Below are 26,227 nucleotides of genomic sequence, written 5' to 3' on the forward strand. Positions count from 1 at the left end.
GTACAACACCAACGAACACAATAATTCAGAAATAATTGTGCTTATTTGGCATTGGATTCTCTGATCTGGAATAATCCTCAGTCAAAATCTTGCTGAAATAAATAAATATTAATGAATTGTGCAGGATATTTCGATTGTTCTTTATCTATCTCCAGCTAAAAAAATATGCTCTGTCGTGCTTAAACAAAGATCAAGATACATAATGCAGTGGTTAGAAATAAAATATTTTTCTTAAATAATTAAGATTTAAAATTTATATAGTGTATGCGTAGCGTTCAAACAATTGATGATATTAAAATGTAAAATTAAGAGTAATCTTATTTTCTAACTTTATGTAGTGGTTGGAACATAGAATAGAATAATCCATCCAAAATTAATAGGGGTAAATATTTAATATAAAATAAAATAAAATAATTGCTGATGTTCCCTTTCAAAGTCGACGCCCAAATTGACCCGTCGCCCTCAAGGTCGATATAAACAATCGACTCTTCCACTTCTTCCTCACCCACTACTGCTAATCTTAGCTCTCCCTCCCGTTACTAACCTTTCAGTGCATATCCTCGGCGACGAAATGGTTTCCGGTTCCTGCACCGACGAGGTCGCATTCAATGTCTCAGCTGCAAAGCTCTGGAAAGGAGCAGTAGTTGAGCCTCATATCTTGTACCCCAAGCTCCTGCCTGACTTTTTTTCCAAAGCCGAGCGTATTGGAGAGGGAGTCGGAGCTATTACCGTTTTCTACTTCGCTCCGGGTATCACATTTTAAAGATTTTTGCTGCACTTGATACGGTAGATTTTACATGCTAATTTAATGAACTCTTTTGTTTACTCTACAGCCGCAAATCTGCCACCGGGAAGCCTCAACAAGAACAAGATAGAAGTGTTGGACGAAGCCACATTCACTTTCAAGAATTCAGCCGTTGAAGGAGGGCTTCTTGGCGTGCTTGTTTCATCGCTTACTTATGAGTCCGTCTTCGTTCCAACCGGTGCTGATAGTTGCGTTGCGAAGATCAAGTTTGAGTATGAAACAATTGGGGACAAAGATCTCGGTGAAGAGGAACTAAAAGCCACCAGAGATGGATCGATCGGAGTACTCAAGGCCGTCGAGGGATATCTACTTGCCAATCCTGATGTCTACGCTTAAATTCATATACATATCGATCATTCAACCTTGGCAAATTTCTTTTCGACTATGTTCCACTTTGAATCGTATTTAATAAATGTGATCGATAAATGGATGAATTATTATTATCTAGAGTGCATTAATAAATGTTATTTGCTGGTTTTGTCACTTGCTCTGTTATCTTTTGAGGAGGAAAAACAAAGATGAACATCTGAAATGATAACTGAAATAGAAGAAGAATTCTGTCTATGAAACCAGATACTGCAATGATAACTGCTCTCGATAAGTTTGCCTCAGCGAATCTGAAACACAGCAAGCCAAGCCATCTCTTACTAGCGGATCGAACGTAGCTGGCTTCGCTGAGATGAATTATTTTTAGATGTCTGAATTCTGTAAAAAAGAAAAAAAAAACATTGTAAACTAATATTCCAGTACAAGCTGATTCCTGTGTTGAGCTCCAATGCTGCATGTTATAGATTTGACACCAATAACAGCTTACTTGCTGAAACATGAAATGATTGTTGTGATCGCTAGTAAAAGTAGCTACAATCTTCAGCAATTATCTTCGACGGGGAAACTGTATAATTTAATTCAGTCAAAATTATAAAATTATCACTAAAATATTATTGATTTAATCATCAGGAGAGCCAAGTGAACCAAACAAGATGAGAGAATTTGGATGGGATGAGTGAGTCGGGCGATTAACTCAAGCAGACTAACACAAATCAAACAGCTTAAATAGGTCAGATAAACTAATTAATGCGATCAAATCGCACGAATAAAATATTTTCCAGTATTTTTACAAATAAAATATTAAGGAATTTATGTTGATATTTTATTCACTATTATTATATTCCATTCCTTGCTAAGAATTCTGTTTCAATTCTTTTCCAGCACCTAAACCGATATACTTGATCATCTGGTTAGATATCAATTCTATACACAGATGCTCTACAGAATTTTCTCTTCGCGTCACTTTTTTTTCTTAATCTTCTCGAATTACAAGTTTCTAACAGTCAACCTCCATAAATTCTTTATTCTCGAGCAAAAGAAATTACTTAATTTTATTTTCTCCAGCAAGCAAACGTTGAATGAGCAAAGGCTTAATAATTCTCCCTCAACCACACCACAATCATACTTAACCGTTGCATAAATTCCATCTCTATGGAACCATCTTAGAGTCAAAATCTTGTTGAAAAGTAAGTCGATCTGGCTAGATACAAATGAGCTGTGCAGAATATATACTTTGAAATAATGAGGAAACAAACAAGCGTACCAAAGAAACAAATCCATCTTCAGCCTATAATTGACTTATCTGTCGCACATGAAGACAAATCTAGATGACCAAGTTTGAACGTGTTCACGTAGACGCCCAAATTGACCCGCCACTCCATGACTGACCCGGCACCGTACCTTCAAGATCTAGCTATATAATTAAGACGACTGTCCTCTTCCCCCTGCTTCTTCATCCAGTGGTAGTTCCAGCTCTTCTAATCACTTGAACATGAATAATTTCTATAACCACTAACTTCCACCACTAATTAAAATATAATAAGTTTCCAACTCATCAATCCACTAACTCACTAATATTTATATTAAATTATGAGTAATCCTTCCCTTAAATTGATATTTCAAATGTAATAATAAATTTAATAAGAGTTCAAATTTTAGAGAACTTGTTATACTACTCTTACAAAGTATAAGCATTTGGATAACTTAATTTAGAGAAGTATAAGCTTTACGGTATTAAATAGTATATTATTATTTGATATAATAATACATCTCAACGATATAATAAGTGTACAATTCACAAATGTATATATTCAGAATTGTTTAAAAATGAAAAAAATATAAATATGTCTAATTACTCAAATAAAAGATGGAGAGAACAATCCTTAAAAAAAATTGAGGAAATAAAAATAATGAAATGGGACAACAATAAAAAAAATCACGCTCTCCGTCCTCAACTCATCATCATCTGCAAAGCACGGAAAACAAATAAATAAAAAATACATGTACAAAATGACAAATATCAATACAATCTCTAGAAAATGAAGATTATAGCGAGATCAAATCAACCATTATCATTTTATTAATAATTAAATATGCCTTATCAGAAACAGATCAAAAGAAAAAATAAATCATATTTTATCACCTAAACCAGAACAATTGTAAATGATGGAATGAAGACAAAGGAAAAATCAAAAAAATTATGACCTTAAATACATCTAAATAAAAAGTTAAACTTGATGTCTATAAAAAAAACTGAAATGATAATTATATAACTCGCTATTGTTCAAAAATAATAAAATTCTTCATTTTGATCGGACACAATATGGATGAATGCATCATGAACTTAATCAAATAAGAAACATAGTAGTACCAACTGGATCAGCATGACAATGTTAGGTGAGATTTCTCTTCTCTAATCTCAACGAGCAAGAGAAGCACAAAGAGGGGGAGTTGGAAAATAGAAAGAGAGAGGGGGGGGGGGGGGGGGGGGGGATTAATATTTTTATTTTACATTATATGAATAAAAAAATTCTAATTTATGTTCTTATTGATCAGAGGAAGTGTCTCGAATGAAGGAGAAATATAACAAAGGTTAGGATTGAGAGATATTAAAGAGGAATACATTAAATCTTATAAAATAATAAAAATATTTAAAAATAAATTTAAAATGTAAAAAAAAAAGTTCCTTTTACGACTCTATCTATTGGAACTATAACGAGATATTTGTGAAATCTAAAGTTTTGATAAAAAATGAGATTGATCATGTAAATCTTTTATCACTTATTCTTTTCCATTCTCTAAAAAAAATATATTAAAAATAATGAATGCCAACAAAAATTAAGGTCCTAGGCATAAGCCTATGCCTAAAGCGGGCGCACCTTGCAACGAACACAATAATTCAGAACTAACTAATTGTGCTTATTTAGCATTAGATTCTCTTATGAAATAATCATGGGTCAAAATCTTGCTGAAATAAATAAATATTAATGAACCGTGCAGGATATTTCGATTTTTCCGTTTTCTTTTCTAAAAAATCTATTAATGAAACAAATCTATATATTTCCAGACAAAAAATCTGCTTTAATTGTCATACTTAAACAAAGATCAAGATGCTGACGTTATGTCTTTGGGGATAAGATGGCTATTCTTAAATAGGATATTATGGTACGCCCACCGTTTTCAAATCATCCGTGATACTGTATTATTTTCAAGGATCCATCTTCTTCTAAGATTTACCAACTACCAAGTTGAGTGATCCGTGGGATAGACGCCGTCTATCTCAAAGATAAGATGATCAACTGTGAATCAGCTGGATACCCGACGAAAAAACATACTGACGTTGCATTTCAAAGTCGACGCCCAAATTGACCCGTCGCAAGCGGCAGTAGACCTGCAGAACACGGTGCCTACGAGATCTATCTATATAAACAATCGACTCTTCCACTTCTTCCTCACCCACTACTGCTAATCTTAGCTCTCCCTCCCGTTACTAACCTTTCAGTGCATATATATCATCGGCGGCGAAATGGTTTCCGGTTCCTGCACTGACGAGGTCGCATTCAATGTCTCAGCTGCAAAGCTCTGGAAAGGAGCAGTAGTTGAGCCCCATATCTTGTACCCCAAGCTCCTGCCTGACTTTTTTTCTAAAGCCGAGCGTATTGGAGAGGGAGTCGGAGCTATTACCGTTTTCTACTTCGCTCCGGGTATCACATTTTAAAGATTTTTGCTGCACTCGCGGATACGGTAGATTTTACATGCTAATTTAATGAACTCTTTTGTTTACTCTACAGCCGCAAATCTGCCACCGGGAAGCCTCAACAAGAACAAGATAGAAGTGTTGGACGAAGCCACATTCACTTTCAAGAATTCAACCGTCGAAGGAGGGCTCCTCGGCGTGCTTGTTTCATCGCTTACTTATGAGTCCGTCTTCGTTCCAACCGGTGCTGATAGTTGCGTTGCGAAGATCAAGTTTGAGTATGAAACAATTGGGGACAAAGATCTCGGCGAAGAGGAACTGAAAGCCACCAGAGATGGATCGATCGGAGTACTCAAGGCCGTCGAAGGATATCTACTTGCCAATCCTGATGTCTACGCTTAAAGTCATATACATATCGCTCATCCAACCTTAGCAACTTCCTTTTCAACTATGTTCCACTTTGAATCGTATTTAATAAATGTGATCAATAAATGGATGAATTATAATTAGCTAGAGAGCATTAATGAATGTTATTTGCTGTCTTTGTCACCTGCTCTGTATCTTTTGAGGAGAAAAAAAATATATGAGATAACTGAAATAGAAGAAGAATTCTGTCTATGAAACCAGATACTGCAATGATAACTGTTCTCGATATGTTTGCCTCAGCGAATCTGAAACACAGCAAGCCAAGCCATCTCTTACTAGTGGATCGAACGTAGCTGGCTTCACTGAGTTGAATTATTTTCAGATGTCTGAATTCTGTAAAAAGAAAGAAGAAGAAAAAAACACTGTAAACTAAAATTCCAGGACAAGCTGCTTCCTGTGTTGAACTCCAATACTGCATGTTATAGATTTGCAACCAACAACAGCTTACTTGCAGAAACAAGCAATGGTTGTTTAGATCGCTAGTAAAAGTATCTACAATCTTCAGCAAGTATCTTCAACGGGGACTCTGTATAATTTAATTCAGTCAAAATTATAAAATTATCACTAAAATATATTGATTTAATCATCAGGAGAGCCAAGTGAACCAAACGACATGAGAGATCTGGATAGGATGAGTGGGTCGGGCGATTAACTCAAGCAGACCAACACAAATCAAACAGCTTAAATAGGTCAGATAAACTACTTAATGTGATCAAACCGCGCGAAAAAAAATATTTTTCCAGTAATTTTACAAATCAAATATTAAGGAATTTATGTTGATATTTTATTTACTATTTATTTCATTCCTTGCTAAGAATTCTCTTTCAATTCTTTTCCAGAACCTAAACGGATACTTCATCATCTGGTTAGATATCAATTCTATAAGCAGATGCTCTACAGATTTTTCTCTTCGCGTCACTCTTTTTTTTCTTGATCTTCTCGAACTACAAGTTTCCAACAGTCAACCTCCATAAATTCTTTATTCTCGAACCAAAGAGATTACTTAATTTTATTTTCTCCAGCAAGCAAACGTTGAATGACTGAAGGCTTAATTTTCTCCCTCAACCACGCCACAATTTGTCTTCATCAAATCAACGAGACCATGATTCAATAAATTAAGAAATCATCATACTTAACAGTTGCATAAATTCCATCGTTATGGAACCATCATCGAGTCAAAATATTGTTGAACACTAAGTCTGTGGGGAAATAAACAAGTGCACTAAAGAAACAAATTAAATCCACCTCCAGCTATAATTGACTGATCCTGTCGCACATGAAGACAAATCTAGATGATCACGTAGACGCCCAAATTGACCCGCCAGTCCACGATTGACCCGGCACCGTACCTTCGAGGTCTATATAAAGACTATCCTCTTCCCACTGCTTCTTCATCCACTGGCAGTTCGAGCTCTTCTAATCACTTGCTTTCTAGTCTGCATCCTCAACAACAAAATGGTCTCTGGTTCCTGCACCGACGAGGTCGCCCTCAATGTCTCTGCCGCAAGGCTCTGGAAAGGAGCAGTGTGCGAACCCCACATCCTGTACCCTAAGCTCTTGCCTGATTTTTTCTCTAAAGCTGAGCGTATTGGAGAGGGAGTTGGAGCCATCAATGTTTTCTACTTTGCTCCAGGTATATTTATACATTTCAAGTAAATCAAATGCTCTACAAGATTCTACATGCTGATTATATGTATATGTTCTTTTGTTTCATTGGCAAAATGCAGCTTCTAATATGCCACTGGGAAGCTTCAACAAGAACAAAATAGAAGTGTTGGATGAGGCAACATACACTTTTAAGAATACAGCCACCGAAGGAGGTCTCATTGGCGTACTGCTTAAGTCACTTATTTATGAGTCGGTGTTTGTGCCTTCGGGTGCTGACAGTTGCATTGCAAAGATCAAGATGGAGTATGAAACACTCGGGGACAAGGATCTTAGTGAGGAAGAGTTAAAACCCATTAGAGATGGATCGATCGGAGTCCTCAAAGCTGTTGAAGGATACTTACTAGCTAATCCTGATGTCTATGCATAAATTCATATGAGTCCATTAGAACTTGCTTTCTGTCCTGCTATCTAAGCATAAGTTCGAGTTTATCATGAACTCAGTAGTTAAAATGTCTTCAATAATGGGACTCGTTTCTAGAGTGCTTGGAAACTTTGGTGTAAAACTTTTGCTGCAAATAAAAGCCATGTTACTTTCAAATCATGCTTTGTTATAGAAGAAGAAACTGAAGATGATTGAACAGTGTTGACCAGCTTACACAGACAAATATGCAGGATAAGAAGGGATGCTGAATGGATTCTTCAAACGCTTCACTTCCTGCCAAAAAAAAAAAAAACTCAAAATGCATGTTGAATCACCATCCAATCTTTCCACAAAATAATACACTTCACATTGAGTATTATTGCTAGCAATGTATAACAAAATCTGGACTTTCTTCGCATCAAAAGAAACAAACACATCTTCAGAGTAGTGTTTGAAGCACCTCGAAAGCATAAGCACTAACAAATGTAACAAGTGATGGGGGACGACAGTTACCCGCAATAGGCATGCAAGTAAGCCCAGAAGACGCTAAAAATTAACAAGTCAATTTATGTTGTCAAAAGAGATTACACCCAACCCAAACAAGTTTACAGATGACCCAATGTGGGAGCAAAATGATAGATAGTTCTACTGGAGGAAAACCAAAGTAAACGTTGTTCACCAATGCATGCCGACCCCCAAGTGATGGGAGGAATGGGAGCAAGCGATAGATAACTAACAGATGCAAACCAAAATAAGAACATTGTTCACCAATTCATGCTGACCCCCAAGTGATGGGGTCTACCTTTGCCAAGGTTTTGAATTTGCAGCAACTTTACTAATTTTGCTCTCCCAATACGAATGATTGAGCCTAGAGATACCAAGCTGAAATCTCAAATAAGATAGAGGCAAGTTCTTATAAGAGCACCTGAAAATGTTTTCCAACATAATGCTAAAACTGGACCTCCCCCCAAGGTATTGAAAGGCAGTTATTATAGCAGTACTGATGCATAATACAATTTTGATACATAAACACAAATTTGAGAAAATGTTTCTCGGCATAGGTTTTTGACAGAATTGAAAGAGAAAGTGCTCTATAACTGTAGGAAATATTTGAGAAACAGAAACCCAATCTGGTTTTCCTTTTCAGCAGCCACCCTAAGCAAAACTTATCTTCTTGAGGCAGGTTTTACATTTCTGGAGCTTGAAGCAGAATTACATTGTTGAAAATTCTGCTTTCCAGACTGAACCACGCTGCAAAACAATAAACGTGTTGATGATTAGAAGAACAGAAGATAGATACAAATTAAACATTGGTAATTATCAAAAGAAACTATATGTGATAGCTCTAATGAACATTGGTAATCCACCTTTGCTGTGCAAAGCTGTTTCGCTGCAAAATATTTCTCTTCATCTGAGCATGTACCTTTAGCTCATGGCTGAGGAACACAAGCAAAGCTCACATAATCAATTTCATAAAAACATAAGAGCTTGATTCTGAAAGCAAAAATATTCAAATCTACCTATTAAGATACTCTAATTTTGCCTTTTTCATCAAATTCCCCTTCACGTTTGACAAGTTAATGCCAGGTCCACTTTCTACAAGCACACATATCATGTTAACTCATCACGGCTACAGATTTATCCTTTATGACAGACATCCAGAATAAATATGGAATTTCAGTTGTCTGCTTTGTCTGCTCAATTTACATTGTGTATAGGAATAATAGTTTACCTCCCCAATAACTCCTTTTATTACTTGGAGGAATTTTAGAGCAAATTTGGATTTGGCGACTTTGTTTCTCTACATAGATTGCAAATAATTTCAATGTCAAAAAGATTGAGAAAAATTAACTAAATGGACAAGTTGTAGCTATGAACTTCATGCTTAATTGGTAGAACAATTTTATGGAGAAAGAAACAGTTTATACTCCTAACAAATACATTGCAAAACAGATCTTTAGATAAAAGCAAGCAGGCAGATGAAGTATTAATTCTCTTCTTGTTATGGAATCATTATACAAATAATACATTTATACCAGTTGAAAAGCACTAGCAACAAAAGCTTGAAATACAAGTTCCACAAGAGACAGAATAGTACCTGCCATGGACTTGGTAGAGCAGCAAATCCTATATTTTTTGTTTAAGAAACATTTACATTTTAGCCACTTTCAATTTTCATAAAGCTAATATAAAGAGCCCACAGGTAAACTCAGCTTTGAAAATCATTTGAATGATTCTTTAAGTGTAAGTGAACACAATGCTAAATTGGTAAAATAGATTAGTGACCCTGAGTTGGAAAGAAGAGAAACCATCCTAGAGAATGGATGGCATCTATCAAAGTATCCGGATGTCCTGGAATGTGTAGTTTAACAGAATGGTAACCTCGTAGACAAGCGATCTGAAGTTGGGAAAGGGAAAATCAATCTCAACATGGGTATATTGGTCAAAATGTATATGTTCTTAGTTGCTGTTTTGGAAGTTATTTCATAAACATTGAATAAAGGGTTGTCCGGTGCATGAAGCTCCTGTCAATGCGGGGTCCCAGGGAAGGGTCTATTGTACTCAACCTTATCCATTGCAAAAGGTTGTTTCTGCAACTCGAACCCATGACCTCCACATCACACGGAGGCAATTTTACCATTGTGCCAAGGGCTCCCCTCCTTCATAAGCATTGAATATGAAAAAGAAATGTGAATGGTTAAAGGCTAGATGATGCAGAAACATAAAATGTAGTTGATTTAGCTTTCTCTTGGTATGGCATCAACAAGATCATTTCTATCAAGTCCTAGTAGTTTAAAAGAATACAAGAGAAAATCAGAGATAAGCAATTAAAGTTACCAAAAAAATTTGAAGAGTGATTATCACCCTAACAAAGTGATATGATGGAAAACCATAACCGTCATAACTATATATTTTCATTTGGTTTTAGCAATCAATTTACAGAAGCTAAATTGCTCAAGTATTGACACTACCAGATAGTCAAAGCAGCTGAAGTCCTTTGGGCAACTTTCAATAATTCAATTGAGAAATATGATATATGATATGATCAAACAATATAATAAGGATGTTAGAATATTTCATGAATGATTTTTTAGGGGCTATGCTCACTAAGTGATGGGTCAGTTGTGTTTTACCAGCAACAAAATGGGGAAACGATTGGTTGACAAACTGTTAGCAGACTGATCCGTCTATATTAACAATTCTAGGAGTTGGTTGAAAGATGTTTCTCCTTTTGCTGAACTTGAATGAACAAGTGAAAATGAGATACCATACCACATCATGTGATGTCATGTGACTCCTTATTCATCAGCATTTGGTAAGTTTCTGAAACAAACATGGTAAAAACTCCAACAATAAAAAGCACAAACAACTTCTGGCGAAAGTTTTTTGTTTTATCCTAACAAATTTCATCTGAATACAATTCAAGAATCCCTAAAATGCAAACCCCAGCACTTTAAGGACCCTCCATAGTCTACAACCCTCCTATGGTTGGATCAAGTAGGAAGAAAATTCCAAGACCAATTCTATATGCAAATTATTACACTTAAATCCATCTTAAACCTCTAATTTCCTATGACTTGTATTTCACACCCACATTGTCATTCACGATGAGCTACCTCCTTTTGTTAGCCCAGTTCAAATGATACCATATCAACTAATGAGAGACAACTTTTAAATATAAGGGTGGATGATGACTCACTTGCTTGAGTTTCTGCATATCTCTGCTTAAGTTTCTCTCCTATTCTATTTTGAGCTTCTTCTCTCTCCTTCAACTTTGCCTGCAAGCAAACAATAGAAGACAGCATGAGTGACATTTTACTTAATGTTGATCTACTACTGTTTTATGTCATCTCAAATTTTTTTAAAAGATTTTATATGGCAGAATGTGGTTTTTGACTAGTGATTATCTCCTTTTTTTTCAACTACAAAAGAAAATAACTCAAAATATAAACACAAACAAATCCTAAAGAAATGGCACAAAACCTGATAGAGAAGTCTCCATTTAAATACCATCTTCTTCTGCTTCATCCTCTTGATCACGGTATTTGCACTCTCCACTCCAAATTGTAGCTCATAAAATCTTTTCCACAAATCATCTGTTGCAGGACTGAGGTCTCTTCCCTATTGTCACAGCAAATCTGAGAATGAATGGCAGAAGCCAAAATGAACAAGAACCCTAAAACAAATTTGCTTACTTTTGTCGAATTTTCAATGTGGGTCAATTGATCGATGTTGCAGTGAGTCAAGATATCCTTTAATAGGTGTAAATCCACCTCTCCTACATCGCCGATGTACCTAATGTTAGCGATTGCAGTCTGCGTACATAGATCCACCAAGGTCGGAACTTTCCTGGAAAATCCCATCTACCTCCTACAAATTTCGATCTACCGCAGACCAAAATCTCTTAGGAAATTAACCCTGCATCGGAAACGCGAACATAGTTATTCACGAACAACAACAAAAAAAAACTATTTGAAAGCAATCAATAAAGAATTCTAAGCTAGAGATCAAATCAATAAGCAAATCAAAAAGATTCTCTCTTTTTTTTTTTCAAAAGAATCATTGAGCTGAGGAAATTTGAGAGAACGATATAAGAACAGTTCATCATCCCAAAACTCAAATCTGCAGAGGGCATGAGATCGGGGGAAAAGGATCGCACCTTGATTATCGGAGTGGATAGCAGACGAGAAGGAGTGAAATTTTTGGATCCAGAGAATCCCAAATATATCTATATTTGCATAAGCCGAGTTGGGAAAAGAAACTGAGAACGATCAACGATCAATGGCGTTGCCTTTTGGAACCTGAAATGGGGATGGGTTTGGGGAGTTTTTTTGGATATGAGTTCGGGTTCGGGATTTTTTTCGGGTATGGGTTCGGGTTCGGGGCGGATAAATATATCTCCCGATAAAAAACATTTGCATAAGCCGAGGCTTGTTTCACAAAACACTTGTTGTTGGAAGTCGGGGAAGAAACTGAGAACGATCAATTCGGGGGCGATGGGAATGGCGTTGCCTATTGCCTAAAAAACATAATGCGAGATGCCGGCATATTCCCAAATCAATTTAGAACCATATTTTTAAATTAAAATTTTATTTATATATGTAAGTTAATTCTAATAAAATTAAAAATTGATTTACAAAATATTTATTTCTTGTACAATTGTAAATTAATATTTCAATACTATTACTCTAAAATACTTTATAAATAATACGCAAAATCCCATCTATTTGACTTATTTTCAATATTTTATTTATATTTTTATATTTCAAGCTGGAGCCATAATTAAATTTTTAAACAAGTATTTTATATGTCGTATTTTATTTTTGTAAAACTAATACCTACTAAATTCTACGCTTAGTTGTTCAGGTATTTTTGGGAGATAAAATATATGAAAAAATGAAAAATAAGATGGTAAAATTTTCACGTATTAAATTGTCAATTAATATCAGGTACATGGATTGCCCAAGCCTTCTTCAAGGCCAGCACAAACTATTCACAATGCGCCGGGGCAATGTCGGAGACAAAGTACTTTGTCTCCGACGAGGCAGGGATGAGGTGGATCAAAGATGACAACTGTCAACTGGGAGGGTTTGATGAAAGAACTCAAGGATGCTGATGCTGATGATCAAGATGAGCTCCAATACCATGTCCTGGAGAAGGAGAAGATTGACCGCAAAGAAGTTCCCAAGAATAAGATAAGTAAATTTAGTTAAAATTTGTAAGATATCAAAAATAAAAACAGAAGTAGTATAGACATGATACAATTTTTTGAATAAAAGTAATATATGTGTTTGCCTCTCATTCATCTAAAGTTGTATATTAAACGAATATAAACAACCTCATATTGTGTTGAATATCAAAATATTGTATTCATTTGCAACTGAAAAGAGAATCATCTGGTAAAGAATAACAGCACTTTTGGTACATAAACATAAAAAAGCAAGCAGAATCAATGTTTCGACAAGCTGACTCCATCAAGATATTTTTTTGTTAGGCCGGGCCATAGTTCATGTTTCAGTTCCTATTTCAATCAGTCGACCAACTGGTCCAATCTTTTAAAATATTACAACAATGACTAGTTCTCCAACACACTATGTTTCACGCATGCATTGTTAATTTTTTGGCTGCTGTCTTTAAGCATGCAACATATATATCCGCCCCTCTGGTAAAAGAACATTCCTATTCTCTCCTATATTGCTTTAATTCAAAGCGAAAAACATGTACATGCTGTATTAAGAATTTCTTCATAATGGATCATAAATTTATAAGTTGCATGAAGCAGCATATTTCTTTGCAATTTGCATTGTGAGCCGTGAAAGCAACCACTTCCATTGTTGCTCTTTTGCTTTAGTGCAGAAGTTTAAACGCTAAGTGGTATTGTTTTGGGGTGCATGGATAACAATGCTTCTTTGAATCATTGCTTTTGACGGGAATTTATAAAGCTCAAGATGATCAGAGAAAAGGTAAAGAGATCCTTTCTTTAGTGATTGCTTAGTAAGGGAGGAATTGATAGGGGACTAGGGAACCAATCGAAAGACACTTAGCAGGGAGTATGTTGAAACCGACTTTATACATGCCTGACAGAACCTTCTAAAACAGCCTTAAATCAGGTTCGGTGGCAGACATGATTGAGGGTGAATCTGACTTATCTAGTTGTTTTGTGGCCCTTGTGCTTTTAATTTTGTTTTTTCTTTTAGACCAAAATCCATATATAGCGTATATGGGACAGGAACATACCTACAGGAATGCAGCACATGAAGGATAGAACTTGGCTATAGTTCCAACCAAGAAGTGTCTCTCATCTCCTATTTCCTTGGCATCAATGGACTTTAGCTCTCAGAGGCTTCTCATGCTACTTTGTTTTGGGTTGCTATTAACCTGCATACCAGAGAAGGTGTATGGCATCAGGAACGTAGAGCTTGTCCTCAGATGGAAGGAAGAACCTCAGACAAAAAAGATTGTGAGGGCACGTTACCTCAGAAACACTAGTATCTCCTCTGAGAAACTAAATGCAAGGGAGGATTCAGCTGCTGGGCCATCACCGTTTGATCCAAACACAATGAGTGAGAGGAGAGCACAAAAAGGATCTGATCCCATCCACAATCGTTGCTGATGCTCTCATAGATTGTTCTATCATATCAGGATGGAAGAACAATGATCCTGCTGTAATCAACAATAGAAGGTCACATGGAGATCTGAGGATGGTTTTGTTGTCTGTAAGGATTTGTTTCTCAGTTATCTAAGTTACCATCTTATTTAAATAAACAATTATCTTGAATATTTATTTGTATTGTACATGGTTGTTGAAGGCAAAAATGGATTGTAGTGAGACAACTAATGTGCTTTGTATAATTTGGTTCTTACAATTCCCCTGATCAAGTAGTAGAAGCAGGGGTAAAGCTTGAGATATGAAGTGCATTTATCATTTGAGAGTATTCCTTGATTGTATTAGAAAATTATATTTTATTGAAACAAGTTTCAAAGCAATGCATGGAGCCAAAGAGTTCATTTACTGTCCTTTATCCATCACCATTCTACTCCTTCAAATGCATGGTTTGCATTTGGTTCACGTACAATTGTATATGGTAAATAATGATGCTGATTTAAAAAATAAAAGGCAAAACAGTGGTATGGATTTCATTGTTGAAGAAGTGAAGAGCAGTTATATTAAGATTATCACAAAATTAAGGCAAAAATACACAATGAAATTTAAGTCATAAGATTATCATAAAGAAAAGTTGTAACTAAACCATGCCATTCTGATTTCAATGATTAAATAAAGTACATGAACAAGAGATTCCAAGAAATTAATCATTGTGATTTTGTTTTGCCTATTTCCGACAACAATTTCTGGTACCACAACAAAATCAGGACGGTGAAGTGAATGTAGATCAAGATATCGAACACTAATCTCTATGAAAAGATTCATATTTTCATGCAAATACCGCAATGTTGATAGTTTGCTTTTCATTGAAATTCTTTAGTTCAAGTTAATGGCAGTCTACCTTTCCATCATCTAATTCAGTCATAATAGTAGGTAAAAAAGGATTGAAACTTGTTGAGAAAAGGAATCATTTGTCTGACCAACAATTTAAGACGAAATGCAAAAAATAATTCAGCACAGTAGGCAATACGGTGTCAAATAGGTTCCATGTGCCCGATCGATCATCCTTGAACCGGAAACCAGAAGAACGAAGAACTTTCTGCAATGATCCCTGTTCGCCGCCGCAGCATCAAGCAACCTCAAGCCTTAATCGGTACCTGCTCACACTATGAGTGGAACTACATTTTCGAAATTGCAGAAGTTCCACGTGAGACAGACCATCTCCCTCCGGATTGTCGAATAAATACTTTCATATATGCCAAAAGGGCGAGATCTATGGTTTGCATGAGATGAAAGAAGGTTCATTAACGAAAGGAGAAGGGAGGGGAAGGGAGGGAAAGAACGGGAAAGAGAAGTATTTACGTTCATTTTGTTTGGGAGGAAGGGAAGGTTCATTAACGTAATATGTATTACTTTGTTTGAGAAGAAAGGAAAGGGAATGAAGGTCAAATGTATAAAATTATAAAAATATCCTTACTTCTTAAAATAACTCTACATGTGAAAACAAATATGTAGAATTCATTAAATCAATATAAGATTTTTCTTATCAAAACTATTATCAACTAAAATAAATATTTATGATTTAAATAAATAAAAAAATTTAAAAAATAATGAATAGACATACAATAAACATGCGAAATATAAAATTTGTATATTTTAATATGACAAAAGATAAATCAATATTTTTATGTATATTTTTATAAAAATTTATTGATATAAGAAATGAGTGAAAAGATCATGTTCAATTAGAGAAATTTAAAAATTTTAAGTTAAATAAATTATTTGAGAATTAATATGTTAAAACAGGGATAAAATTTGAACAAATAATATTTAGAGATACTTCCCCTTCCTTATATCCCAAATTGGAGTGTAAGTAAATTTTCTTTTTCATGAGTAAGAAAGGTTAAAACTTACCCTTCCTTACCCTTCCCTACTCTTCTCTCACTCCTTTACAAACAAGGTTTAAAGTTCCTCTCCCCTCCCCTCCTCCCAAACAAAGCACTAGGGTTGGCATCGTTCCCCATCCAGTCTTGTAAGAGAACGCGTGGGTGCGAGACTTAGTGCTAGCTTCTGTTCCTCCATCCACAAAGATCGAATATTTTGGCCACTGAGGCTTATTCAAACGATGAAGAGGCAGAGGAGCACGGCGGCGAGGGTGGACCCGAGTAGGGATGTGTGGAGGCGGCCGGCTGCTTCAGCCAGTTCGATTTGGTTCATTTGATTTTTCAATTTGATTAATTTTAAAAAATTTGATTCAGTTTAATTTTAATTAATTTGATTTGATTTGATTTGATTTTAATTGAATATTAAATCCTATTAAACACGTGTCATGTGATAAATCATATGACATAAAATTAATTAACCCACGAGTCTTTCAACTATGAGGATCAGTATAATTAAAATTAACCAATTGAAGACATAGGCGCGGGGCCACCATGCACGCATTAACTCCAACATACATCATAATCAAATCTCGCGAAGATTTGAAATGCGCAACCAACAAATTAACAACTGTATGCAATAGGAAACAGGCAGTAGTTCATACGCACCGATAGCCATCGCCATCTGCTTTTGCCATGTTAATCCATAAAAAGTGGCATCGCGTCAGCAAATAATTGAAGAATGTATGTTTACTCTGAATTTTAAAATAGATTCATGAGCAAATGTAAATAGATTCATTTTTATTGGACAGCATTAAAAATATATTTCGTAATGTGTACGTCACAACTCTCATAAGCATGATACTCGTTAAGCGGTCCGTACTTCCCTACAGGATAATACGGTGGGAAAAATCTGCGTGACATCGTCAAGCTAAAAACTCGAGTAACATTGAATCAAAAGTTGAGGTCAAATCAAGTTGAATTCGGATCTGATTAAAGTGCACGGGTCTGGTCTATTTGACTTCGAATGCTCGAGTCTAGTTGAACCGACTTTGGGTAAGTAGATTCCTGATATACGACCTAAAGTATTCTGTCTGAGTTGTATTCATATTTGATCCGTTCAAATAAAAATTCTGATTGGACTTGATAACTATTGAAGTGTTTATCTTCTGTAAAAAGGTGGAATCTGTCATTTTAGTTGTTCCATACGATTGCCCCACGATCATTTATGAGGAGGTAAATCAGGAAATTGTAGTTGATCCGTCAAAAAAGAATTCTGATTGGACAGGAAGATATTAAAATGTTTATCACAAAAGGATGTAGTATTGAAGCACCAATTATTTAAAGAAATGTCTCTTAGTAATGAAAAAAAGATATGTGTATTTTGAGAATTAAAATCATTCTTTCATTTTTTTAATTTAAAAATAACTGATCATAGCACATAAATAAATAATTTATTTTATTTTCTATTCTTTACTATTTACACTCTTCATTTTTAGATTTGATTTGAGCATTATCAATTCATCTTGATCTCTGACACCGAACGAGATAGTGATTATCCCGGGGGCAATATTGAATCCGTGGGTTCGACTGCGAACGCTGGAAACAATCTTCTAAAACCTGTTAATTCAGAAGAATAACAAGAGATAGGGAAATAAACGGCATTGCCGAAAATTATTATTAAACCAAAACTTCTTCTTCTAAACATCAACTCATAACATGTTTATATAAACTCAAACTCTAAGAAAGATTCCTAAAAAAAAATTTTTTTTTAACAAATTTGAAAAGAAAGATTCCTAATAAAAAAAAATTTCTTAACAAACTCGAAAAGAAAAATTCCTAATAAAAAGAAAAATTTCTTAACCGACTCAATTCCTAAAAATCCTAAACGGATTTAAAAAATTCTAAAATAAAAAAAATAAAACTTTTCAAAACTACTCTAAATACCAAAAATCAAAAATTACTAAAAATAAAAATTATCAAAATTAATAATAAAAATCTTTGGATGCTCCTGCATCAGTCGCCCCAGATTGAAAGAAACTCGTCCTCGAGTTTAGAGTAATGTCAGGTGGTCGCCCAGGAAGAAGATCGTCTTACACCAAATCAATAAAATTCATTAGTAGTTGCTGGGCTTTAGAAATTCTCGTCGATCCACTGACGAATATAACATCAGGAGGCCACGGGTTGATCATCTTCCTTGTTGGTAGCCTCAATTGTCCTTTTTCAAGGCCCAAAAGGGAAGTTGATAGCCTCGATTTCTTCTCATCACAGCTCGGAGGGGAATATAATTGTATCAGAAGACATAAATTAATCGTGTTGCTAGATGCTCCTGCATCAGACGACCCAGGTTGAAAAGAACTCATCCTCGAGTTCAGGATAGTATCTTCAAAATAAAAAATCTTTAAGTGCTGATGAATCAAAAGTCGTTGCATAAGTGGTGGAATGGGAGGAAGATCCTCTGATATTAACTCTGTCAAATCTTTAGGCAGTTGTTGTACTTCTAATAGAAAATAAACTGCATTCTCAGATAATCTGTCATCTAGAATTTCACAATCATCACCATGAAATACCTTGTCATACACGGGCTCACTAATTGACTCGATCTCGTCTTCATCATAAATTGGATTACTGACTATTTCGATCTTGTCGTCCATATCTTTCTCAAGAAAAATTGTATCCAAGTAAAAAGAAAAGAACTTATGACCTTTAAGATTTCGGGCACTACCATCATAGTGTAAGACTTCCTCATCTGGAACCTGCCTATCATGATCTTGACCACGTACCTCACGATCTTCAAGATCTTGCGTCGTTAGACACTGGAACTCGGTCTCGTTTTCTTCATGCTGAATGAATTGGGATGTCAAATCAATGTAAGGTGAGACGATGGAGATTTGGACTTCATCGATAGATGAACCATGCTGTTGATTGCCGTCGGACAAAGTGGGCTTCTGGTCTTCGATCAACGCTTCGTCTAGGTCTATCTCCTCTTCATTAACATCGTCATAAACTGGATCACCAAATATTTCAATTTTGTTATCATCTTCGCCGCCTCCTATAATTGGACGATCAGAAGAGTAGGACTGATCATAGTCGATGTTGTCGAGTTCTGCATCTTCATGGTTGTCCTCACCGCTGTAGGAGGAAGGTGGTGCGTAGAGGTGCTGCGGTGGCGTTCTCTTGAAGTTGTAGTTGGTGGGGCGATTGATTCCGAATCTCTCGAAACCAAACTTGTGTTTCGACATCTCTCCTCGATTGGAAATTAATGAATTTTCAAAAGAAGAATAAAGGAACCTACGACTTTTATGATTTTGCACCTCTAGACGCTGGAATAACTTTGTGACTTGTCTCTGTAGATCTTGAAGTATCTCGTCTCGAGTGCTACGATCAGTGGATCATAGTATGAAGCTTCTTCAATCGAAACCTGCCTATCACGATCACAACCTCGACGACGATCCATCGGATCTGAGAGCTTACTTCTACGATCTTGTGCTGCTAGACGTTGGGATAACTTGGTAACTTACCTCTGTAGATCAAGAATCTCGTCTTGCGTGTAACGTTCACGGTGTGAGACTTCCTCTGTCGGAACTTGTCTGTCACGACCATAATAACCACCATGACAACGATCCATCGGATCTGAAAGCTCTGATACCAACTGACGTCGGGCGGGATAACGATTATCCCGGGAGCAATATTAAATCCGTGGGTTCGACTGCGAACGCCGGAAACAATCTTCTAAAACTTGTTAATTCAGAAGAATAACAAGAGATAGGAAAATAAACGGCATTGCCGAAAATATTATTAAACCAAAATTTCTTCTTCTAAACATCAACTCATAACATGTTTATATAAATTCAAACTTTAAACTTTAAGAAAGATTTCTAAAAAAAAAATTCTTAACAAATTTGAAAAGAAAGATTCCTAAAAAAAAAAATCTTAACCGACTCAATTCCTAAAAATCCTAAACGGATTTAAAAAATTCTAAAATAAAAAAATATAACTTTTCAAAAATACTTTAAATATCAAAAATTTTAAAAATTACTAAAAATAAAAATTATTAAAAATTAATAATAAAAATCTTTGGATGCTCCTGCATCAATTTCCATTCGAATTTCCTTTTTAAATTTTTTCAAACCTTTGTTAAAAAGATTTTCTTATTAGTTATGTTCGAAAGCTGACTTAAAAAAAAAAATCTATTAAAGTTGAAATCGATCTATTAAAATCCGATCTAAAAGGAGTCGAACTACTCAAGTTCGATCTAAGCGAAATCCCAAAAAGAAAATCTATTAAAGAAAATCCCACGTGAAAAAAATCCGTCTATTAAAAACCAATTCCACGTGTATCTAATTGATTGGAATTATTTGACATGTATCTAACTGATTGAAATTAATTATTTGATTATGATTACTTTTTTTCTTCTGCACAGTCATCTCGTACGTCGATTTTAGACCGGATATGAATGCATGTTAATCATTTATCGTCTTTTAAATAAGCACGTGCCAGTTCGCCAGATTCTCACACGAGCGTGGATTGCGTGCAATGCCAGCCACGCGAGTTGAACCGGCCGGCCAGATTTTTTTGTCATGGTACTTGTGTCGTTGAACTGTCTTTCTGCGGGAAATAGCAGGCTCAGCTTAGGCACTACTTCCCTTTCAGTTTATAGGACGGTACTGTAGCTCAAAATAAGAAATTAAAAAAAAATGTTAAAAATCATTGTCATGCACGTGTTTCATATGGAGTTAATTAAACTATGAGTAGATCAATCGTGTGCGTTCAGCCCTTTCTCTTTTTTTTTCTGCTATAAAATCCCTGCAGCCCTCCCTCATTTTGCATCATCGCTTGCTTCCATTCCACCTGTTCTAGCTAGAAGAGATATAGGCGTAATGGCAGGCATCAGGCACCTGGTTATGGCCAAGTTCAAGGAAGGAGCACCAGTGGAGCAGCTGGTTCTGGACATGAAGAAACTCGCCTTAGAGTTGGATATCATCAAATCCTTCGAATGGTACGTACGTACTACAATACACTTCTTAATTTGGTTATATATATATATACTTCGAGTAATATGTTAAAAATTACTGTGCAGGGGAGAGGACGTGATGAAGAACGAGAAGTATAGCCATGGATTCACGCATGTGTTCATCCTCACGTTTGACAGCGCTGAGGACGTGGCGGCGTACATAAACCACCCTCTACATGTTGAATACGCTAAGAAGTTTCGTGCAGGGATCGAGAAGATCTTAGCGGTGGATTTTCCGACTGCTATTGATAAGATTAATTAATTACAAGTAGTACTACTGCTTGACTCAATTAAGAAGAAGTTTTTATAATATATATGCATTTCAAGACCTAGATTTTATAAAGAGGCAACTACACATTCCTTATATTATAAGTGATATTGAATATAAATTCACACACACTATAAAAGATAATTAAGTTTATAAATCTCTTTTAATAATATTGGCATGAGTCTTTGGATCTGGTTCATTTATAACTAAACAAGACAAAGCATATATAATATTGAGCTATAAGTTTCAAAGGATTTAATTTTTATGAACACCTTAATTCAGACTAAAGGGTGAATTGTGAAATCAATTAGTTCATGCGAGTACATTAACCTTTTTATTTGTTTTGTCCAAAACACTCAAAACTAATTCCATGACAAAAATAATAAATAAATAAATAAATAAAAGGAGGATTCACGTGATAAATGAAGCCATTCGGTTGGCCCCCTCTATTATTTATTTTATCCTAAATGAGGCGGACAATTTTGTCCTGGTCACTTGATTTTGTCTGGACCACTCTTCACGCTAGCTATGGCTCCCACTCGGACTATTAATGTTGGCAGTGGCACTAGCCCATCAACTTAATAAAATCAAGTATCATCCTCATGCCTACGTTATTATTATTATTATTATTATTATTATTATTATTTATTATTATTATTATTATTATTATTATTATGTATGTGAATTCAATTCATGTTAAATATTGCAAGAGAACCCTCGTGTTTCTTAAATCTCAAGTCGCGACGCATGCCTCGCGAAACTTCCAAAACAGAAATTACGGATCAGAATTTACCATCTATTTCTTCTTCCTCTTCCGCCAACCTCATGCTCTTTGCTCGCGCTCGGTGGCGGTGCCTTTTACGGCACCTCCTCTCCGGCGAACCCTGCTTCTCCTCCTCCTTCTCCTTCCTTTGATCGCGTTCCGTTGGAGTTCGTTCTCTCCGGCCGCCTTCGCCACAGGATTCCCTGTGCCGGACTCGCTGAAGGCCATCCTTTCGGAGCCCCAAATCTTCCTTGTTGCACTGAGATTCCTCCGTCCCCGCCCCCGCTTCGCCCTCTGTTTCTTTTGCTGGGCGGATCAGCAGCTCGGCTTCCCCCACTCCGAGGCTGCCTTCTACACTCTCCTCCAAATCCTCACCGAAGGCGGCCTCATGCGTGCTGCTCACTCGGTCGCCCAGCAGGTTCTCCGCCTCCACGGTATTATTGACCTTCCAATTGATGGCGGTCCCTAGTTTGCTCGGCCCCTCCTTAGTCTGTTCATCTGGTTGCACACCAAGTGTTCGATGGTGGAGCTAACCGTGTCGATCTTCTACAAGATGGCGAACCACGGTTTCCTGCCCGATGTCAAAAATTGCAATAGGATCCTGAGGTCATTGAGGGACACACGCCGATGGTCGGAGGTGCAGGCCATCTACAAAGAAATGGTGAATGGGGTACAATCTACCATTGTTACTTACAACACCATACTCGACTCCTTCTGCAAGGAAGGGAAGATCAACGAAGCTCTTAGGGTGCGTTTGGTTGGGGGTTTTTGTTGATAACCTTGATCAGTTATCAATAAAAATCTTGTTTGGTTTAGGTTATAATCGATTACCTGGTAATCGCTCATTACCAAGTAATTGATCATAACCTTTTTACCAGGAATCGAAAAACCTTGGAAAACTAAGGTTTTTGTTGATTCCGGAGGTTATGGAATTTTTTTCCCAATATTACCCCTAACGATTTATTAAATGATAATTTGTCAATCTGATAAACTGTTGCCGCCAGCCATCACTACAACCACCCAACACCACCACCATCGACCAACCCCACCGCCGTCCATCGGCCGCCACCGGCCATCGCCACTGGCCGACCCCACCGCCGGCCATCGCCGACCACTACCACCGACCGATCCCACCGCCGTCGGCCCGCCGCCACCACCGACCATCGCCGTCGGCCGACCCCACCGCCGGCCGACCCCACCGTCGGCCACCACCACCGCCGGCCGACCGCCACCGCCGACCACCGCCACCGGCCAACCCCACCGCCAACCATCGCCGACCACTGCCGCCGGCCGCCACCACCGGCCACCGTCAACCGACCGCCACCCACCGCCGCCGTCGCCCGTCGTCGCCACTGCCGCCGCCGTTGGCCGACCGTCGTCGGCCATCACTGCTGTGGAATTTAATGGGTAAAAGATAAAGGATAATTTAGTAAAATGTTAAACTAAGTTATACTTTAAAACCTCCAACCAAACAAGATTTTGATCGAAGGTTATATTATATTCCAAGGTTATGTTTTATTCCTTGGTAATCACATAACCAAGGTTATGTACAATTACTTGAATCAAACGCACCCTTAGGGTTTTGGGTGAAATGGAGAGCCAGGACTTTGCGTGCTTGCCCAATGATGTTACTTATAATGTGATCATCAATGGCCTATCCAAGAAAGGTCTAAGCTTTTAGTTACAACCCTTTTATTAGTGGATTACTCAACCAAGGCTATCTCAAAGCGGCACTGGGATTTAGGAATCAAATAGTAAGAAATGGCACAACGCCTTCACTAGTGATTAACAATGCTCTGATCTATGGGTTTACCAGTAGTCGGATGGAGGAAGCCCGAGATAAGTTTGTTGAAATGCGAGAGATGAATCTCTTATACATGGATTATGCAGAAAGCAGAAGATCGAATTGACTTATAAGCTCTTTTGTAGGATGCAAGGGAGTGGTCTTTCCCCGAACAAGTATACATGCATACTTTACTCACAGATGGAAATTGCAATCTGGGTAACTGGAAAGAAGCACATAGGCTTTATGCTGAAATGCTCGTGAAGGAAGTTCTTCCTGATTCATGCACTCGAAATGTATTGTTTAAAATTTTTGGTGAGGACCACAAACATCATTTTCTTAATTTTTTGATTGGCGCATTGATAAACCTAAAAGCCAAATGATGGGTCACCAAAACCCACATGGGCTTGGTAGGCCCAAATAGTAGATGACAAGTCATGCCCATTTCAAGTCACTATATACACTTTGTTTCATTTATTCATGTGCAAATTCAATTATTATTTCTGTACTATTGTTGAATTTTATTTGTATAACTAAAAAAAAGAAAAAGAAAAAACAGCTTATGTGTGAGTCTACGGTTGAGATGCGAAGCTAGGTCTGATGAACGACGTCGATCACTCCGGTTCAGGCGGACCGGGACTAATCCGACGGTTGCTACCTCACGACGGCGAAGGCTAAGAGCGCCATGAACGCCACGGCGCCCACGGCAGCGAAGGCCAGATCCACCAACCTCTCCATCCTCGCCGCCGTCTCCTTCCTCTTCTGTCGGTGCCCTTCGAATTCCTCCCACCTCCTCCTCGCCTCCTCCTCTTCCTCTTTCCGTCTCCGGCCACCCTCCATCACCGACCGGAGCACCGCCAAGCCCTCCCTCCCGCTCAAGCACGCTCCTTCCACGCCTTCCGCCACGAGGTTGATCTCCCGCACTTCCCCTGATTCCTCCCCGCATTTAACCACCGCCCCGACGGCCCACTCCTCGCTAAGCACCAACGCGAACCGCACCACCATCTCGCCGGTGATCCAGTGCCGGTTGACCGCCACCGGCCGCTGGCTCGTCGCACTAACCGCCCTTTTACTCTGCGGGTCGATGACGATCCAGCTCAGCGTCAGCTCCTCCGGCGAGAAAAATAAGGAACCCCCGTCGTCCTTCTTCTCCACGTCGGCGTCGAGGCGAAACGGCGCGGCCCTGAACCACGACGTCGACGTGTCGGTCTCCACGACCAGGGATAAAATAACAGAGTCGCGATAGCGGAGGTCAACAGCAGAGATGAGCTCCGACGGAAGGCTGGCTTCCTCATCGCTGTCGCAGGGGAAGCTTTCGAGCATACAAACAGGGGAAGCAAACACGTCGGCGAAGAAGGAGCGGTGCGAGGATGCCAGAAGCCGGAGGAGGCGCGGGTGCCGGAGGGAGGGCCAGGAGGAGAGGCAGAGGTCGCGCCAGAGGTCGGGTTCTCCGGCGAGGGACCGAAAGCGAGAGGTGGCGCAGCTAAGGGAGGCGAGGGCAGGCCCGTCGAGAAGACGGAGAGCGCCGGCGAGCATGTCCGGGTGGAGGTCTTCGATGGTAGCGGTCGCCATTAATTCCAAAACACCCTCTGAATTTCGGGCTCAAATCGATGGGCGAAGTCGAACTAGCTAAGAGGAGGAAGAAGGAGTGGCTCTTTTATATCAAATCAATCGGCCATTGCTGAGGAAGGAGAAGCACCACCATATCGACCTTTTCAAATGAATTCAAAGAACAAAAATCAAAGCTCGAAGACATCAAATCACGTACGTTATCGGCAGCTAGTAATGAAATTTCGCCGACTGCGGGATGCCTCAGCTTTCGCCTTCGACAATCAACAACGACATAAAAAAAATGTGGTTTTATCGATTAAATTAATTCCAGAGCAGTTGAAATGGAAATTTTTTTAATGCAAGAATCTGTTCTAGAAACTCTAATTATATCGCAGCGGATCATTGACGACGCTAATTAGATATGTTGGCCTATATCATTAATTTTTCTATTGGCAAATTTGCAAAATATGAAGGGTAAATAATTTAGAGAGAAAGCTGGAAGGAAAATCGAAGTTTGTAGCGATAGGGTACGATCTTCTGTTTAGCCGCCGCCATGTTCCATGCCAAAATCAAAATCAC

The 26,227-nt window shown here is 37.8% G+C and overlaps 6 protein-coding genes across 6 annotated transcripts; 4 read left to right on the forward strand and 2 right to left on the reverse strand.

Moving 5' to 3' along the window:
• Nucleotides 1–509: 509 nt before the first annotated feature.
• Nucleotides 510–1,288, forward strand: LOC141833432 (pathogenesis-related protein B-like). The gene is made up of 2 exons (XM_074720880.1): nt 510–749; nt 834–1,288. Exons 1-2 carry the CDS (start codon nt 572–574, stop codon nt 1,139–1,141), a joined length of 486 nt encoding a protein of 161 aa, XP_074576981.1. The 5' UTR covers nt 510–571; the 3' UTR covers nt 1,142–1,288.
• A 3,304-nt stretch (nt 1,289–4,592) lies between these two features.
• LOC141833406 (pathogenesis-related protein B-like) lies at nt 4,593–5,338 on the forward strand. Its single transcript, XM_074720836.1, has 2 exons — nt 4,593–4,836; nt 4,924–5,338. Exons 1-2 carry the CDS (start codon nt 4,659–4,661, stop codon nt 5,229–5,231), a joined length of 486 nt encoding a protein of 161 aa, XP_074576937.1. The 5' UTR covers nt 4,593–4,658; the 3' UTR covers nt 5,232–5,338.
• Nucleotides 5,339–6,643: 1,305 nt separating this feature from the next.
• Nucleotides 6,644–7,461, forward strand: LOC141833415 (pathogenesis-related protein 1-like). The gene is made up of 2 exons (XM_074720846.1): nt 6,644–6,888; nt 6,983–7,461. The coding sequence occupies exons 1-2, from the start codon at nt 6,711–6,713 to the stop codon at nt 7,288–7,290; spliced, it is 486 nt and encodes a 161-aa protein (XP_074576947.1). The 5' UTR covers nt 6,644–6,710; the 3' UTR covers nt 7,291–7,461.
• Nucleotides 7,462–8,174: 713 nt separating this feature from the next.
• On the reverse strand, nt 8,175–12,072 carry LOC141833395 (uncharacterized). The gene is made up of 8 exons (XM_074720825.1): nt 11,945–12,072; nt 11,481–11,703; nt 11,269–11,406; nt 10,985–11,063; nt 9,017–9,085; nt 8,805–8,880; nt 8,652–8,720; nt 8,175–8,535 (listed from the first exon to the last, which is right to left on the reverse strand). The coding sequence occupies exons 2-8, from the start codon at nt 11,646–11,648 to the stop codon at nt 8,451–8,453; spliced, it is 684 nt and encodes a 227-aa protein (XP_074576926.1). The 5' UTR covers nt 11,649–11,703; nt 11,945–12,072; the 3' UTR covers nt 8,175–8,450.
• Nucleotides 12,073–21,103: 9,031 nt separating this feature from the next.
• Nucleotides 21,104–21,609, forward strand: LOC141834180 (stress-response A/B barrel domain-containing protein At5g22580-like). Its single transcript, XM_074721630.1, has 2 exons — nt 21,104–21,268; nt 21,350–21,609. The coding sequence occupies exons 1-2, from the start codon at nt 21,150–21,152 to the stop codon at nt 21,543–21,545; spliced, it is 315 nt and encodes a 104-aa protein (XP_074577731.1). The 5' UTR covers nt 21,104–21,149; the 3' UTR covers nt 21,546–21,609.
• Nucleotides 21,610–24,541: 2,932 nt separating this feature from the next.
• LOC141833383 (putative F-box protein At2g36090) lies at nt 24,542–25,915 on the reverse strand. Its single transcript, XM_074720806.1, has 2 exons — nt 25,866–25,915; nt 24,542–25,778 (listed from the first exon to the last, which is right to left on the reverse strand). Exon 2 carries the CDS (start codon nt 25,667–25,669, stop codon nt 24,752–24,754), a length of 918 nt encoding a protein of 305 aa, XP_074576907.1. The 5' UTR covers nt 25,670–25,778; nt 25,866–25,915; the 3' UTR covers nt 24,542–24,751.
• Nucleotides 25,916–26,227: the final 312 nt, after the last annotated feature.

Source organism: Curcuma longa, chromosome 8, assembly GCF_044706935.1.
Source record: "Curcuma longa cultivar G26 ecotype Majalengka, Jawa Barat chromosome 8, ITB_CL_G26_1.1, whole genome shotgun sequence".
Lineage (NCBI taxonomy): Eukaryota > Viridiplantae > Streptophyta > Magnoliopsida > Zingiberales > Zingiberaceae > Curcuma > Curcuma longa.

Bases quoted from the DNA above. Each gene is read 5' to 3' on its own strand.
- LOC141834180 (XM_074721630.1), top strand. From the start codon at position 21,150: ATGGCAGGCATCAGGCACCTGGTTATGGCCAAGTTCAAGGAAGGAGCA. The intron at 21,269-21,349 runs GTACGTACGTAC...ATTACTGTGCAG, and splicing joins ATCATCAAATCCTTCGAATG to GGGAGAGGACGTGATGAAGA.
- LOC141833395 (XM_074720825.1), bottom strand. From the start codon at position 11,648: ATGGGATTTTCCAGGAAAGTTCCGACCTTGGTGGATCTATGTACGCAG. The intron at 11,064-11,268 runs GTTTTGTGCCAT...GTTTGCTTGCAG, and splicing joins AATGGAGACTTCTCTATCAG to GCAAAGTTGAAGGAGAGAGA. The intron at 8,536-8,651 runs GTGGATTACCAA...ATTGTTTTGCAG, and splicing joins AACAGCTTTGCACAGCAAAG to CGTGGTTCAGTCTGGAAAGC.
- LOC141833432 (XM_074720880.1), top strand. From the start codon at position 572: ATGGTTTCCGGTTCCTGCACCGACGAGGTCGCATTCAATGTCTCAGCT. The intron at 750-833 runs GTATCACATTTT...TTTACTCTACAG, and splicing joins CGTTTTCTACTTCGCTCCGG to CCGCAAATCTGCCACCGGGA.
- LOC141833415 (XM_074720846.1), top strand. From the start codon at position 6,711: ATGGTCTCTGGTTCCTGCACCGACGAGGTCGCCCTCAATGTCTCTGCC. The intron at 6,889-6,982 runs GTATATTTATAC...GGCAAAATGCAG, and splicing joins TGTTTTCTACTTTGCTCCAG to CTTCTAATATGCCACTGGGA.
- LOC141833383 (XM_074720806.1), bottom strand. From the start codon at position 25,669: ATGGCGACCGCTACCATCGAAGACCTCCACCCGGACATGCTCGCCGGC.
- LOC141833406 (XM_074720836.1), top strand. From the start codon at position 4,659: ATGGTTTCCGGTTCCTGCACTGACGAGGTCGCATTCAATGTCTCAGCT. The intron at 4,837-4,923 runs GTATCACATTTT...TTTACTCTACAG, and splicing joins CGTTTTCTACTTCGCTCCGG to CCGCAAATCTGCCACCGGGA.